Genomic DNA, 12,221 nt, shown 5'->3' with positions numbered 1-12,221 from the left:
CCCACACCTACCTATCTCTTGATCTCTGGTGTTGTGTGTTGCGTGGAAATAAGGCGGGCGATGGGGGAAGAAGGAGAGCGATGGGGATATGCTGACAAGACCTACCTACAGTTACTTCCTGCCGCGAGTACATCGAGGGCTACTTCCTCAACAACCCGGACCACTCCCAGTACATCGACACCGAGGTGCTGGAGAAGTACTGGAACGTGGGTGGTGTGCGCATCGAGGATGATATCCTGGTCACCAAGAAGGGCTATGAGAACCTGACCACGGCGCCCAAGGGGGATGAGATGATGAAGTGTATGGGCGAGTCGGGCCTCTTGTGATTTGATAGGTGTTGATTGGGATTTGAGGTTTGGGCGTTGGTTGAAACCATATCCACACAGATTGTCAGAACGGATTTGATTCAGGATTATTCGGTCGGGAAAGGGGGCAGATCAAACTGGGATAATAACAATAAAAAGAAGAATATCCGCTGGCATCGGGAGTTGGTGGGAGTGTAAAATGGGAACCGTGACATGAAGCAATACCAGACACCGGCTCGCAATGCCCTCACATGGCGCCATCTGAGCAGCTACCAAAGAAAACATAGGTATCGTAAGCTAAGTACGCTTTTAATTCCTCCTATGAAGCAACCACCAACTTGATATGCAATAAAACAAAAACCAAACACGAAAAAAAGAAAAGTAACGCCAAAACCCCAATCTGTACATCCAGCCAGCAAGCATCTTATCATGAACAGAATCCCCCCTCCCCCCTCCCCCCTCCCCCCTCCCCGCCCTTCCAACCAATCAGCCAACCACACCCCCACCCACATCCATATCTAGTTACATCTACAGATACTTCTTCGGCGACGTTTTCTTCCTCTTATAGTAGGTAAACCCAGCCACCAACACCAGCTGGCTGCCGATGACGACCCACAGTAGCCTGTTGTGTCCGGACTTGGCGTGGGACTTGACGTTCTCGGCGAGGGACTCGTGCTTGTCGTTGACGTGGTACTTGATGGCGTTCTCCGAGTCGCGCAGGCGTCCGGCCATCTCGGTGCGCAGGCCGCGCATCTCCGTCTCGATGTCGCGCAGCCGCCCCTCCATCACGTCCACCTTCTCGAGCCGGCCCATCAGGCTGCGTAGTTCGCCCACCATGGAGGACAGTTCCGAGTGCCGCTGCTCGCCTACGCCCGCGTTCTGCCCGATCGACCGGAAGATGGTCGAGAGGTGGTGGTTGATGGATTGCAGCCGGTTGTGTAGGTCCGCGAACTGCTCCTTGGACGACGTGATCTTCTCAGCTTCCTGATCCGGGATCACGTTGTCGTAGGGGTCTTCGATGGCAGACTGGCCGCTCCGGCCGAAGTTCATGCGCGGCTTGTTATTGTTATTGTTGTTGCCGTTGTTGTTGGAGTCCTGTTGGGGGGTCTCGTTGGTGGTGAGCACCGCCAGCTTGAAGACCTCAAACGAGTCCGGGTTGTCGGCGGAGGCGGCCGAGATGCCAAAGTTGTAGCCGCTCGGGATGCGGACCTTATCGGTGTCGAAGCAGTGCCGGCCGGCCACCTCGACGCTGAACTTGCTCTCGGTGTGCCGCAGCTTGATCTGGGTCGGGCGGCCCAGGTTGCGGTAGGTGAAGCTGCACTGGGCAAAGGCCAGGCTGTCCACGTTGTGGTTGTTCTTGTAGTCGGTCGTCCCGTCGTTGAGGAAGCCGCGCAGCATGCCGCCGGACCCGCTGTGCTGGTCAATCACCAGGCCCAGCCCCTCAAACTTCCCCGCCGAGTAGACGCTGTCGGACCCGACAACGTGCGCGCCGTCCCTCACCAGCCAGATATTCAGGTTGCCCCCGGCCCGCTCCGGGCCATTGGCGCGAAACTCGACATCCGCAATCCAGTTTTGGTTCTGCAGCGACTTGTCGGCCCAGACGGCACCACGCTGGTTTCCCGGCGCTACGGGGGTAAGGATGACCTTGTCCGAGAGTAGTTCGGGCACGTTGGGCCGGCCTTGGAGGGAAAAGTTCGGTATCGACTGTGTCCCCTCGGGACTTATCCTGTTGGTTGGGGGGGTTGTCTCAGCGAGTGCAATTGGACGAATTGTGCTTGGAGAGAGTGCTACCTGTGGCTGTGGCCAAAACTAAGCTCGTTGACGAGATATTGTGTTTGTGCCTGGGCTAAGCTAGCCGCAAGCAGGGCATAGCTCGACGTCAAGCGCATCTTGAGCACCTAGTCGAGGGAAGCTGTCAACTCGGGTCTGGGTCTGGGTCTGGGTCTGGATCTGGACGGCAGAAGGAGTGACAATTGACAGGATGTCGCCGGCAAGAAGTCAATCGCGTGGCAGATTATTATTTATTAGTTCGGAGGTCGGCTCCCCGGTTCTAGTTTCCGGCAGAATAGGACGGAGCTTCCGGTGTGCTCGGCGTTGAGGACACTTTGCAGCTCTTCGACGACAGCCCGGGCCGGCGGTTTGGCCAATGTGGAGAACACAAGCAGTACTGTGTACAAGCAAACAAGAATAAGAATGACGCTGAAACACGAGGGCAATAGCTTAGCGGGGCCAAAATGATGGTCAGGGGGGAAATTGACAAACTACCAAACGAGCGGTAGCTAGTGCACACGATGATAAAGAATTTACATAACTTCCAACAGATGTAAGAATTGCGGCCTGGCGTGTCTGAGACACAGCTCCTGAGATGTGAGCGCCGCTCAGGCAGGTCCGAAGTGAACAGCTGTGCATTAACACTGGAGAGAGGGGCTTGGTTGGCGGCGGAAGCTGTTGCTCCAACTGGAACCTGGAACAACAGGGGTCTGTCTCTTGGTCTCCACAGCGGGGGAAGTGTGGCTCTGTGGCTGTGTGTGGCTGAATGCAGTGGCGGATGCATCTTGGATGGCTGGTTGTCATCTTTCTCCAAATCCCCAGCTGTGCGTAGGGCTCCACTAAAACTTTGAGCTCAATTGGAGAGCGATAGGAGACGAGACAGCTTCATGCGACACTGAGGACAGTGACGAGTCTCACAGTTCAGTCCATGGCAGCCCGTATGCCGCCATGTCCGAGATTTATCCTTCACTCGCGCAATGCGCGATTGTAGCTGGAGCATTGAAGATTCTGCTCTTCCCGGCCTAGTGAGTCCAACCCTTCGAGGTTCCCTTTGGACCCTTTCCTCCGATCCTCCGGTCCGCTGACACTGGCATCCGCAGCAAATCTACCGATTTCGAAGTCCACCGCAACTGGCTCGCCATCACCAACAGCTTCCCCCTGTGGGATTGGTACTACGAAAAGACGTCAGAATGGACGCTCGACTACCCGCCCTTCTTCGCTTACTTCGAATGGGTCATGTCGCAGGTCGCGAAGCTAGTTGACCCAGCGATGCTCAAAGTGTACAACCTCGAGTACGATAGCTGGCAGACGGTATACTTCCAGAGGTTTACTGTCATAATTAGCGAGCTGCTTCTGGTTTGGGCGTTGCAGATGTAAGCGGTCCGGCTGTTGCGGTAATATCGAGGGTGTGACCTCAGGCTGACAAACAACAACCAACAGGTTCATAGACTCGTCCCATGGAGCATCCAAACGAGCCGCGCAGGCAGCCGCCATATCCATCCTACTCTCGCCGGGTCTCTTCATCATTGACCACATCCACTTTCAGTACAATGGCGCCATGTACGGCATCCTCATCGCGTCCCTGGTTCTGGCCCGCAAGAAATCGACGCTGCTCTGGAGCGGCCTTTTGTTCGCTGCGCTATTGTGCATGAAGCACATTTACCTCTACCTGGCCCCGGCCTACTTCGTCTTCCTCCTGAGGGCCTACTGCCTCTCGCCCAAGTCGGTTTTCCGGATTCAATTCCTCAACTGCGTGAAGTTGGGTGCCGGCATTGGAGCCATTCTTGGCACGGCCTTCGGACCGTTTGCGCTCAAGGGACAAATCCCCCAAATCTTCAACCGGCTGTTCCCCTTTTCGCGTGGCCTCTGCCATGCTTACTGGGCGCCAAATGTGTGGGCTATGTACTCGTTTGTCGATCGGGTCCTCATCGTCCTCGCGCCTCGGCTTGGCTTGTCGGTAAAAGAGGGCGCGTTGCAGAGCGTCACGCGCGGCCTGGTCGGAGACACAGCCTTTGCTGTCCTCCCCGATGTTACGCCGCGGGTGTGCTTCGCCTTGACGCTCATATTCCAGGCAATCCCGCTGCTTAAGCTCTTCGCCCAACCGACGTGGGACAACTTTATTGGGGCTGTCACCCTCTGCGGCTATGCTTCGTTTCTGTTTGGCTGGCACGTGCACGAGAAGGCCATCCTCCTGGTCATCATCCCCTTCAGCCTCATCGCTCTGAAAGATCGACGATATCTGGGCGCATTTCGGCCGCTGGCCGTGGCGGGCCACGTTTCCCTATTCCCGCTGCTGTTCACGCCGGCAGAATTCCCTCTCAAGACGGTCTACACGGTATTTTGGCTCATTCTTTTCTTGATGGCCTTCGACCGCTTGGCGCCTGCATCGAGCCGGGCTCGGTTTTTCCTCTTTGATCGCTTCAGTACGCTCTACATCACCATCAGCATCCCACTGATTGTGTACTGCTCGCTGGGACACGGGATTGTATTCGGCAAGAGCTATGAATTTCTGCCCCTAATGTTTACCAGCTCATACTCCGCAATAGGAGTCGTCGGGAGCTGGGTGGGCTTCATGGTTGTGTATTTCACGTCATAGGATATTTATAGGATAGACCAACTTGCGGAGCGTAAAATAATATCACTTGATGATGTCAACTCATGTTGAGGGCATAATGAGCGGATGGATTGTTTAACACGTTTATAGCACTCACTTTGTCAAAGGGGTCTTTCTTCCGAAACAGAAACATACCATAGGAGTACTCGAGAGGAGGCGAAAAAAAGCAATCTACGGGGCGATGTATAATGCTGGATGTACACTCGTGTCGAGTCAGGCCCAGCTGTTATTTTCTTTTCGTCTCGTCTCGTCTCTGGCGAACAAGACGACGCCCCTCTCATTCGACATGTCAGAGTTTTGATTGGCTGCGCTTGCTCAAGATCCACAAACTTCCGCGACCACCATCTCGGAAAGTGGGGAAAGTACCTGCGAGGAAGCAAGGACGGAAGCGGTCAGGGTACCCTCACGGGCCTCGACAAACTCTTCGAAGAAAAAGTAGCACGAATGGCTCCAGGAGACCTGCTATTGAGCACCACACTTTTCTTTTTGGTTGGTGAGTGCGGAGTTGACGTACCACGGCTGTCTATCGAAGCAAACTTGAATTGCAGGTACCAAAACCCATCTGCAAGGCTGGATCTGTGCTGCACGTCAAACCGCTCAGCCTTGTCTTGGACCCACCGTCTCCCGAAGTGGCGCTTGATCCAAAACAAAACCCAACAATCCACACGTTTGGGCACGAGGCAAAGATGGCCGTACTGCGTCATCTGCCGTCGTCAAAAGTTGTAGATTGTAAGTACCTTATGAGTACCACCCCCATCACTCTCATTCCCCAGGTCACGGGGAAATAAATAAATTCAATAAAAATATGCACGAGAGTGCGGAGGTACCTTGAAAAGCAGGTAACTTACACGGGATTTCCCGGTACTTCCAGGTTCGACTCGATCATCGGCATCTGTCCAGCTTGTGCTACTAGCAAGAGTAAAATTCCACACATCCTGCCAGCAGCGGATATCAAAATTGTTGATGCAGGAAACATTGCAAATCCAATCCGTTGGTCGGTGTCGGCCGGTTTCGAGGTGCTGGTGGGTTCAGTGAGCCGCGGTCTTGCTAGCGCGGTACCTGTCTGTGCATGGGCAATCCGATCGATGCATCAAGGGGCGCACGTCCCAATGTCAACAACACCAGCATGTAATTGAGATACAAAGAAGCTGCCGCCGAAAGACGCCATGCCGGATGGCGACGCGGTGGCCCAAAGCACAAAGCCTGCATGCGAGGAGTCCATGTCAAGCACAGCCGAAGCCCAATGACGGAGGCGAAAGCCGTGGTTGACGGTAGCCCTCGGAGGGGTCCTCCTGTCCGGGGCTCGCGGACCCCCTACCCTTGAAAAATAAAATTTGCCCTGGGCTCTTTCAGCCATAAATAATTGGAAAATAGGCCAATTCATATGCTTCAAGCGGCTGCTAGTAGCCCTTGTCAGGACGAACAAGACGAGTACAAGAACGTGGGTAAAGCGTGCATGTCGGGCGGGTTGGCTGCAGGAAGACGTTGCCCAGGGTGGTCGGGGTGTGGACGAGGAGGAGCCATTTTGGGTCGGAGCTGGAGCGATCCCCGTACCCTGTCTGGCGGGTCCGGGATGCCAGCACGCTGGACCACCTGCAACCAAGCCCACGCCCGTGCTTCCCCATATTTCCCCGTTCCCTCCCATTGTTGAACTTTTTCCTCCTCCCACTCCCGCACCACCCTCGCTTCCTCTAGTTTCGCTCAACCTCAGCTTCCTGCGTGCAGCCCTCGGCCACACCCACACGCGGCCACAACTCGAGCTACTTAGACGAAGAACATCGCATCTACTTACACGCACTTCTTTTACGCGGGTCTCAGCCGCGGCCATCCGAAGATCATCAGCCTTGCATGCTCACCGCGAGCTACCAGTTCTCTCCTAGGCGGCCACCAAAACCCTGACCCTCTCCACCCAATCTGCCACGGATCGCGACGGGTGGCCACAACACGGGCCCTGGGACACCACAACGCGTCTCAACCACCCACATCACCCGCCTTTCACGGCAATATTCAACCCCAACCGATCCGAACTGACTTAATTCTTTCAACGAGGCTGAATATCAGCCTTGCACGACTTTTGAGGTCCCCCAAGACCCCCATTACCCCCCCTCTCTTCCTCCCGCCTCCTCCCATTCTTCTACCAGACGACAACCACCAGCCATGGTACGCGGCAACTTCCTCGCGACTTCCGAGGCCCCCATATCGCTGACCCCATGCCCCCAGGTATTGTTTAAACGCAAGCCGGTGCAATTCTTGCCCGTGCCCGAAATTGACGATGAAAACCAAGAGGTGCGCACCCTTGATATTGCACCCCAACTGGTGGCCAATCAACCACAGCTGGATTCTAACTATCTGCGGTATAGGTCTGGCATATTTCCCAGACCGGCGAGGTCTTTCTCACATACGAAGATTACCTAAATAGGTATGTAATTCCCCCCTGCTTGTTCCCGATCTTGGTTTGGCATTGCGCGTATTGGGTGGTGGCTGACACTTTACTAGGTTGGATTTCTACGGCCAAGTAAGCTTGATCACCCAAATCCTGGCACGACATGGGCATGAATGACTGACACATAAACTTAGAAACGCTTCATCTGCACCATTAGCGGCCACTCGGGCCTGACTTTCTTCGACGCGCTAGAGAGCGAGGTGCGCCCGCCACACACAATACCCCTCCCTCTTCTCTTTCTGTGGCCATTGCTGACAAGACGAACCACCACTAGCTCGCGGGCGCCGCCGAAGTGGACCAGGCATTCCCTGAAGCTCTCAAGGGGCCCATCCTCCGACGCGTCCAATTCCAGACGGTATCCCGCATCGACACGCTTGTCGACCAAGTGTACGATGAATTTAAGAGCGACTACTACCCCGGCGAGGCCGTGACCGTCCACATCTTGGGCGGCGAGAGGTTACAAGGCGTGGTGAGAGACAAGACACGTTTCGGGGCCAAGGTGTTCCCTGACGGCAAACTCTTACCCCCCTTCTCGCGCTACTTCGTCAGCCTGGATGAGCGACCGGACGAGGAGGCCGTGGTAGACGATGCGCACATCTACCGCGATCGCAAAGTATTCACCAAGGCCGTTCTGCGCTCGTTTATTAAGAAGACGGTGACGAGAGAGGCCTGGAACGGAGCCCCATGGTTGGTCAAGCATGACGTGGCCGAGAAGTACCACATCGATACCCGGATCCCACCGCATCTGCGCTACGACAACAAGCTCCTCGAACGGAAACAGATGCAGCTCCAGAAGAAGGCCTCTCAGTTCGACCAGCAGATGGTATCCCCAGGTCCCGTAAGCCCGACCGGTTTCAGGTTACCTGAGCTCAAGCCTGCGCCCAAGAGCCACAAATCGAAGGCGCAACAGGCTCTCCAAGCCCGTGATCATGCAGTTAAGGGGAAGCATAGCACATTTGGAGGCCACGAGCCCGGCTCGTTTGTGCACTTACCACTCCCGGGGAACCCCTTTCAGTTCCCCATGTCCTTCCGCGGTCAAGGGCCAACACCCGCCCCTAAACCGCGCGAACCCACACCCCCCCCACCACCTCCAAAGTACCCGATTGAGGATTTGCAGGTCGAGCCCCGCCGTATCGTCCGGCCACAGCTCAAGTTCATGTGCCGCGACACGCCGGTCGACGTCGCGCCCGAAGCGAAGTCGCCGCTCAGCGACAAAATCCTAATGAAGTCAATAGGGCCGCTCCTCGAGACGTGGGACACGTTGAATGTCTACTGTGAGATTTTCAAGCTCGACTCGTTTACCTTCGACGACTTTGTCGAAACTATGTTGGTCGCCTCGACGGAGACGCCAGTGCAACTGTTCGACGAGATCCACTGCGCAGTGCTTAAAATTCTAGTCACTTCCGAGGCCGAAGGCGGGAAGGTCCAGATTCAACTGCCGGAGCTAGAAGAGGAGGAAGAGGAGGATGAAGACGAGGAACAGGAAGAGAGCACCGCGCCCACACCCGAACCAGAGCCTCAGCCTTCAGGTCGCGCGACTAGGAGAAGCTTGGCGAAGGCGGAGGCAGACAGGCTCGCGGCAGAGGCGGCGGCTGCAGAGAAAGAGATGCAGGAAGCCGAAAACGCGCCCAAGCACTTGGCCGAGGAGTTGGTTCGGGACTACGACTGGATCGAGCACCTGACGAAACGCGATTTCAAGGAGGGCGGTTGGGAAATGATCATGGTTGGGCTACTGCACCAACTTTCCCAGAGCGAGCGGCTCAACGCAAGCTGCGAGGAGCTTCTGGAGCAACTAGTCCCCACCGACATCGAGCCCAGCCAGGAGACGGTGCGCGAAAGATATTCGACTCTCGACGTGAACTATCGCGTTCAGGCGCTGCAGATCATCTGCATGCTCACATCCGAGACAAGGGCCATCCGCGGTTACATGGAGGACTGCAGCGAAACAATGACGGCGTACAGGAAGGAGAAGATAGAGTGGCAACGAAAGAGGAAACAATTGTAGGCCGAGTCCCCCCTGGCACTTTGAAACCCGATACTGACCTTTTCCAGGATTGAGGATCTCAAGGGCCTCAACGACCAACGCAAGATTCTCCTGCCTGACAACCTGCCTCCGAGTCCGCCACTGGAACCGGTCAAGACCAACGGGGACGTCAAAATGTCGGATGTCGAGGATCTACCCGCCAACACCTCGGATGAGGTTCCGGACTCGGACGACGAGGGCCCGGCCAGGAAATTACGTCGCGCCAATGACCGCGCGGCGGAGCGCAAGCGCAAAGCCGAGAAGGAGCAGGAACGTAAAGAGAAGGCCGAGGCAGCCGCCAAGGTACCGAAGCAGTCGAAGCAGTTCCAACGGGTGCTTAAAGACATCCAAAAGAAGGAAGACGAGATTGCCGAGTGCGAGCGCGAGATCGCCGTTATCGACAACGACCTGCGCGAAGCCGACTGCCCGCGCACTCGTGTGCTAGGCAAGGACCGCTTCTGGAACCGGTACTACTGGTTCGAGCGCAACGGCATGCCGTACGGGGGACTTCCAGACAGCTCCACAGCGTCGGCGGGCTACGCCAACGGGTGCGTCTGGGTGCAGGGCCCGGACGAGCTGGAGCGCGAGGGCTACATCGACATGCTCCCCGAGTACCAGGACGAGTACAAGGCCAAGTTCGACATGACGGTGCCGGAGCGCAAGAAGCTCGAGGAGGGCGCTACCAGTGTGTTCAACGCCTGTCAGTGGGGGTACTACTCCAACCCAGAGGACATAGATGCGCTCCTCGGCTGGCTCGACCCGCGCGGCTTCAACGAACTGAAGCTGCGCAAGGAGCTGGTGAACTACCGCGACAAGATCGCGAAGAACATGGAGAACCGCAAGGCATATCTCGGCAAGGCAGAGGAAACGAAAGAAAAGGAAAAAGAGGACGACAAGGAAAAGACCTCTAACGAAGAAGCCGACGACGGCGAATCCACGCCCGCGCCCGCCAGTGCCACGGCCACCACTGGCAAAAACAAGCGCATGAGCACCCGCGGCCGTGGCGTCACCACCATCTCGGCACCCCGCCTACCGTCCGTAGAGCCGGAGCAGGAACCCACGCCAGCGGCCACCCCGACGACGTACCGCTGCATGGACTGGGAAAATACCATGGCGCTCGAAGAGATCGGGCATCTGCACAGCATGGAACCGCCGCCGGCCAGGTCGCGCAAGATGACGAAAAAGAAGGAGGCCGCCATCGCTGCCACGGCGAAGGGTACCGCTACGGCTTCGGCGGACGCTGAGGTTATGGTTACGAGGGGGAAGAGGAAGCGGTAGAGTGTTTTGCTTGACTGACTGACGCCCGCATTCTTGTCGCTTTGGGTGTTAGTTTGGGGCGGAGTGGAGTTGGTTGTGTGGTGGGAGGGCTATGTGGTTGTATGTTTTGAAGTTATGTTTTGGAGTGGACGGTTAAGTGCATGCCGTACCGTGCCGTTCCGGTAGAAATGCTTCTCCAGCATGTAACATACTACATACCTTCTGGTGTTGGCTGTTTTGGGTTTCTACTGGGCTGGGTTGGGTGGGCGGAGGCTGGGCTGCTTGTTGGGAGTATGGTTAGACATGGTACATTGGCATCCTGCATCGCATCGCATTGCATTGCATTCGTTGTATTTGAGGGGAGGCTTGCTTTGTTTTGTTTTGGGTTGTGTTGCGTTTGCAGCTGTGCCTCCCTTCCCTGCCTCCTACTCGCCTGGTTGTTGTTTTTATGGCGCCCAGTAGACAGGTTATGGCTCAGCTAGGTAATAAAGGAGGGTTCCGCTATACCCAGGGGGTCAAGATCAAAATTGCAGGCTATGGTGAACTTGAATAGGTGATAAGGTGAATGGTGATTATTATCTTCATGTCATGCTTGCTAAATAAACTCGCCCTGCCGTCGCAAACACACCTCCAACCCCCGACTCCGTAGCTCACGTCCTATTGCCTCGCCCATTACTTCTACCCGCTTCTTGCACCACCAATATCTGCCGTCGGGCAATAAGGCACCCGTAACACGATAGATGTGAAACAACAAAACCAGCATCCGAGAGTCCCCGCTCGATATCATGGACAGCAGCGGGCCGAAGCACATCATGGGGAAGGTGGTCACATACCGCACCAGGTCACTGCTCTTCACATCCGTCTGGCAGTGACCACCGCCGCCATACCCTCCTATTTGAGACCCCGGACCCCCACGATTCCCACCGTCCATCACAAACGCCAAAGCAATCGAAACCCTCGTCGCCAGTCTCTTGTACGCCGTCCTGACCAGGGCCTCGTCATAGGCCCCGCCGTTTTGGAGATACATCTCCCCCTCCTTTTGGCTCTGCCACAGCGTCATGATCCTATACGGCGACGCGTCCGTGGGTGTGAGGCTAGTGTTGCGCAAGCCCCCCAGGTAGCTCGTCGGGTTGCTGCTGACGCCGCCCATGCCGGCCCCGTCAAAACCGGCCTATGTTATCGCTCGCGGCCGGCGTGGATGGGAACGAAGGGAACGGGTTTATCCCGGGCGGCGTCATCCCGGGCTTCGGACTCCCAGCAGAGCAATGCGACGACGGCTCCGGCGAGGTGAACACCCCAGCAGCAGCAGCACACCCCCTCCCATTCACGCTCACACCACCATTCACACCACCACTCACACCACAGCCACTCCCACCACACCATCCCCCACCGCCATACCCACACCCACACCCACACCCCGCATTCCCACCCCCTCCCCTCCCCAAAACCCCCCTATACCTCCTATTATCATACACCTCCATAAACGCGCGCAACCACCGCCGCCAGTTCAGCCCGCGCGCGTCGACGGCGTCCTCGAGCGCCACACACGGCTGGAGCAGCCCGGCGCGGGTGAAGGCGGACTGGGCGGACTGGAAGAGCGGCCAGGCCATGAAGAAGATTTGGCGCACGCCGGTGGAGAGGAAGTAGAGCCGGTCGAGGGAGAGGTCGAGTGGTTCTTGCGGGGGCGAGATTGGGGGGGTGGGGATGGGGGGGATGGAGCGCGTTCTCGCGGCTGGGCGATCACGTGGGGCGTTGTGCGGTGGGCGGTGTGCCGCGCCCTGTGTCAATTCTTGAGCCAAGTCTCCTTTA

The 12,221-nt window shown here is 56.7% G+C and overlaps 5 protein-coding genes across 5 annotated transcripts in view; 3 read left to right on the top strand and 2 right to left on the bottom strand.

Annotated features, from left to right (window-relative positions):
* CHGG_02942 (uncharacterized protein) overlaps positions 1 to 326 on the top strand; it is a gene marked incomplete at both ends in the record, with an annotated part of 2,355 nt that extends 2,029 nt beyond the window's left edge. Inside the window, 2 exons of the mRNA XM_001229457.1 lie at positions 112 to 127; positions 186 to 326. Coding sequence (XP_001229458.1) covers positions 112 to 127; positions 186 to 326 — 157 coding nt within the window. The remainder of the gene's footprint in view (positions 1 to 111; positions 128 to 185) is intronic.
* Positions 327 to 833: 507 nt separating this feature from the next.
* CHGG_02941 (uncharacterized protein) lies at positions 834 to 2,194 on the bottom strand (the record flags this gene model as incomplete). The annotated part of the gene is made up of 2 exons (XM_001229456.1): positions 834 to 2,031; positions 2,097 to 2,194. The coding sequence occupies 2 exons, from the start codon at positions 2,192 to 2,194 to the stop codon at positions 834 to 836; spliced, it is 1,296 nt and encodes a 431-aa protein (XP_001229457.1).
* Positions 2,195 to 3,023: 829 nt separating this feature from the next.
* On the top strand, positions 3,024 to 4,671 carry CHGG_02940 (uncharacterized protein; the record flags this gene model as incomplete). Its single annotated transcript, XM_001229455.1, has 3 exons — positions 3,024 to 3,100; positions 3,176 to 3,367; positions 3,516 to 4,671. 3 exons carry the CDS (start codon positions 3,024 to 3,026, stop codon positions 4,669 to 4,671), a joined length of 1,425 nt encoding a protein of 474 aa, XP_001229456.1.
* Positions 4,672 to 6,846: 2,175 nt separating this feature from the next.
* Positions 6,847 to 10,433, top strand: CHGG_02939 (uncharacterized protein; the record flags this gene model as incomplete). Its single annotated transcript, XM_001229454.1, has 6 exons — positions 6,847 to 6,975; positions 7,050 to 7,108; positions 7,186 to 7,204; positions 7,267 to 7,332; positions 7,407 to 9,133; positions 9,185 to 10,433. 6 exons carry the CDS (start codon positions 6,847 to 6,849, stop codon positions 10,431 to 10,433), a joined length of 3,249 nt encoding a protein of 1,082 aa, XP_001229455.1.
* Positions 10,434 to 11,007: 574 nt separating this feature from the next.
* The window catches only part of CHGG_02938 (uncharacterized protein), a gene marked incomplete at both ends in the record, with an annotated part of 2,459 nt that continues 1,245 nt past the window's right edge, over positions 11,008 to 12,221 (bottom strand). The window contains 2 exons of the mRNA XM_001229453.1: positions 11,008 to 11,583; positions 11,771 to 12,190. Coding sequence (XP_001229454.1) covers positions 11,008 to 11,583; positions 11,771 to 12,190 — 996 coding nt within the window. The remainder of the gene's footprint in view (positions 11,584 to 11,770; positions 12,191 to 12,221) is intronic.

The sequence above is a fragment of the Chaetomium globosum genome, genomic scaffold (assembly GCF_000143365.1).
Source record: "Chaetomium globosum CBS 148.51 scaffold_2 genomic scaffold, whole genome shotgun sequence".
In the NCBI taxonomy this organism is placed as follows: Eukaryota; Fungi; Ascomycota; class Sordariomycetes; order Sordariales; family Chaetomiaceae; genus Chaetomium; species Chaetomium globosum.
Note: the sequence above shows the minus strand (reverse complement) of the source record. Positions and strands in the feature narration are given on the sequence as shown.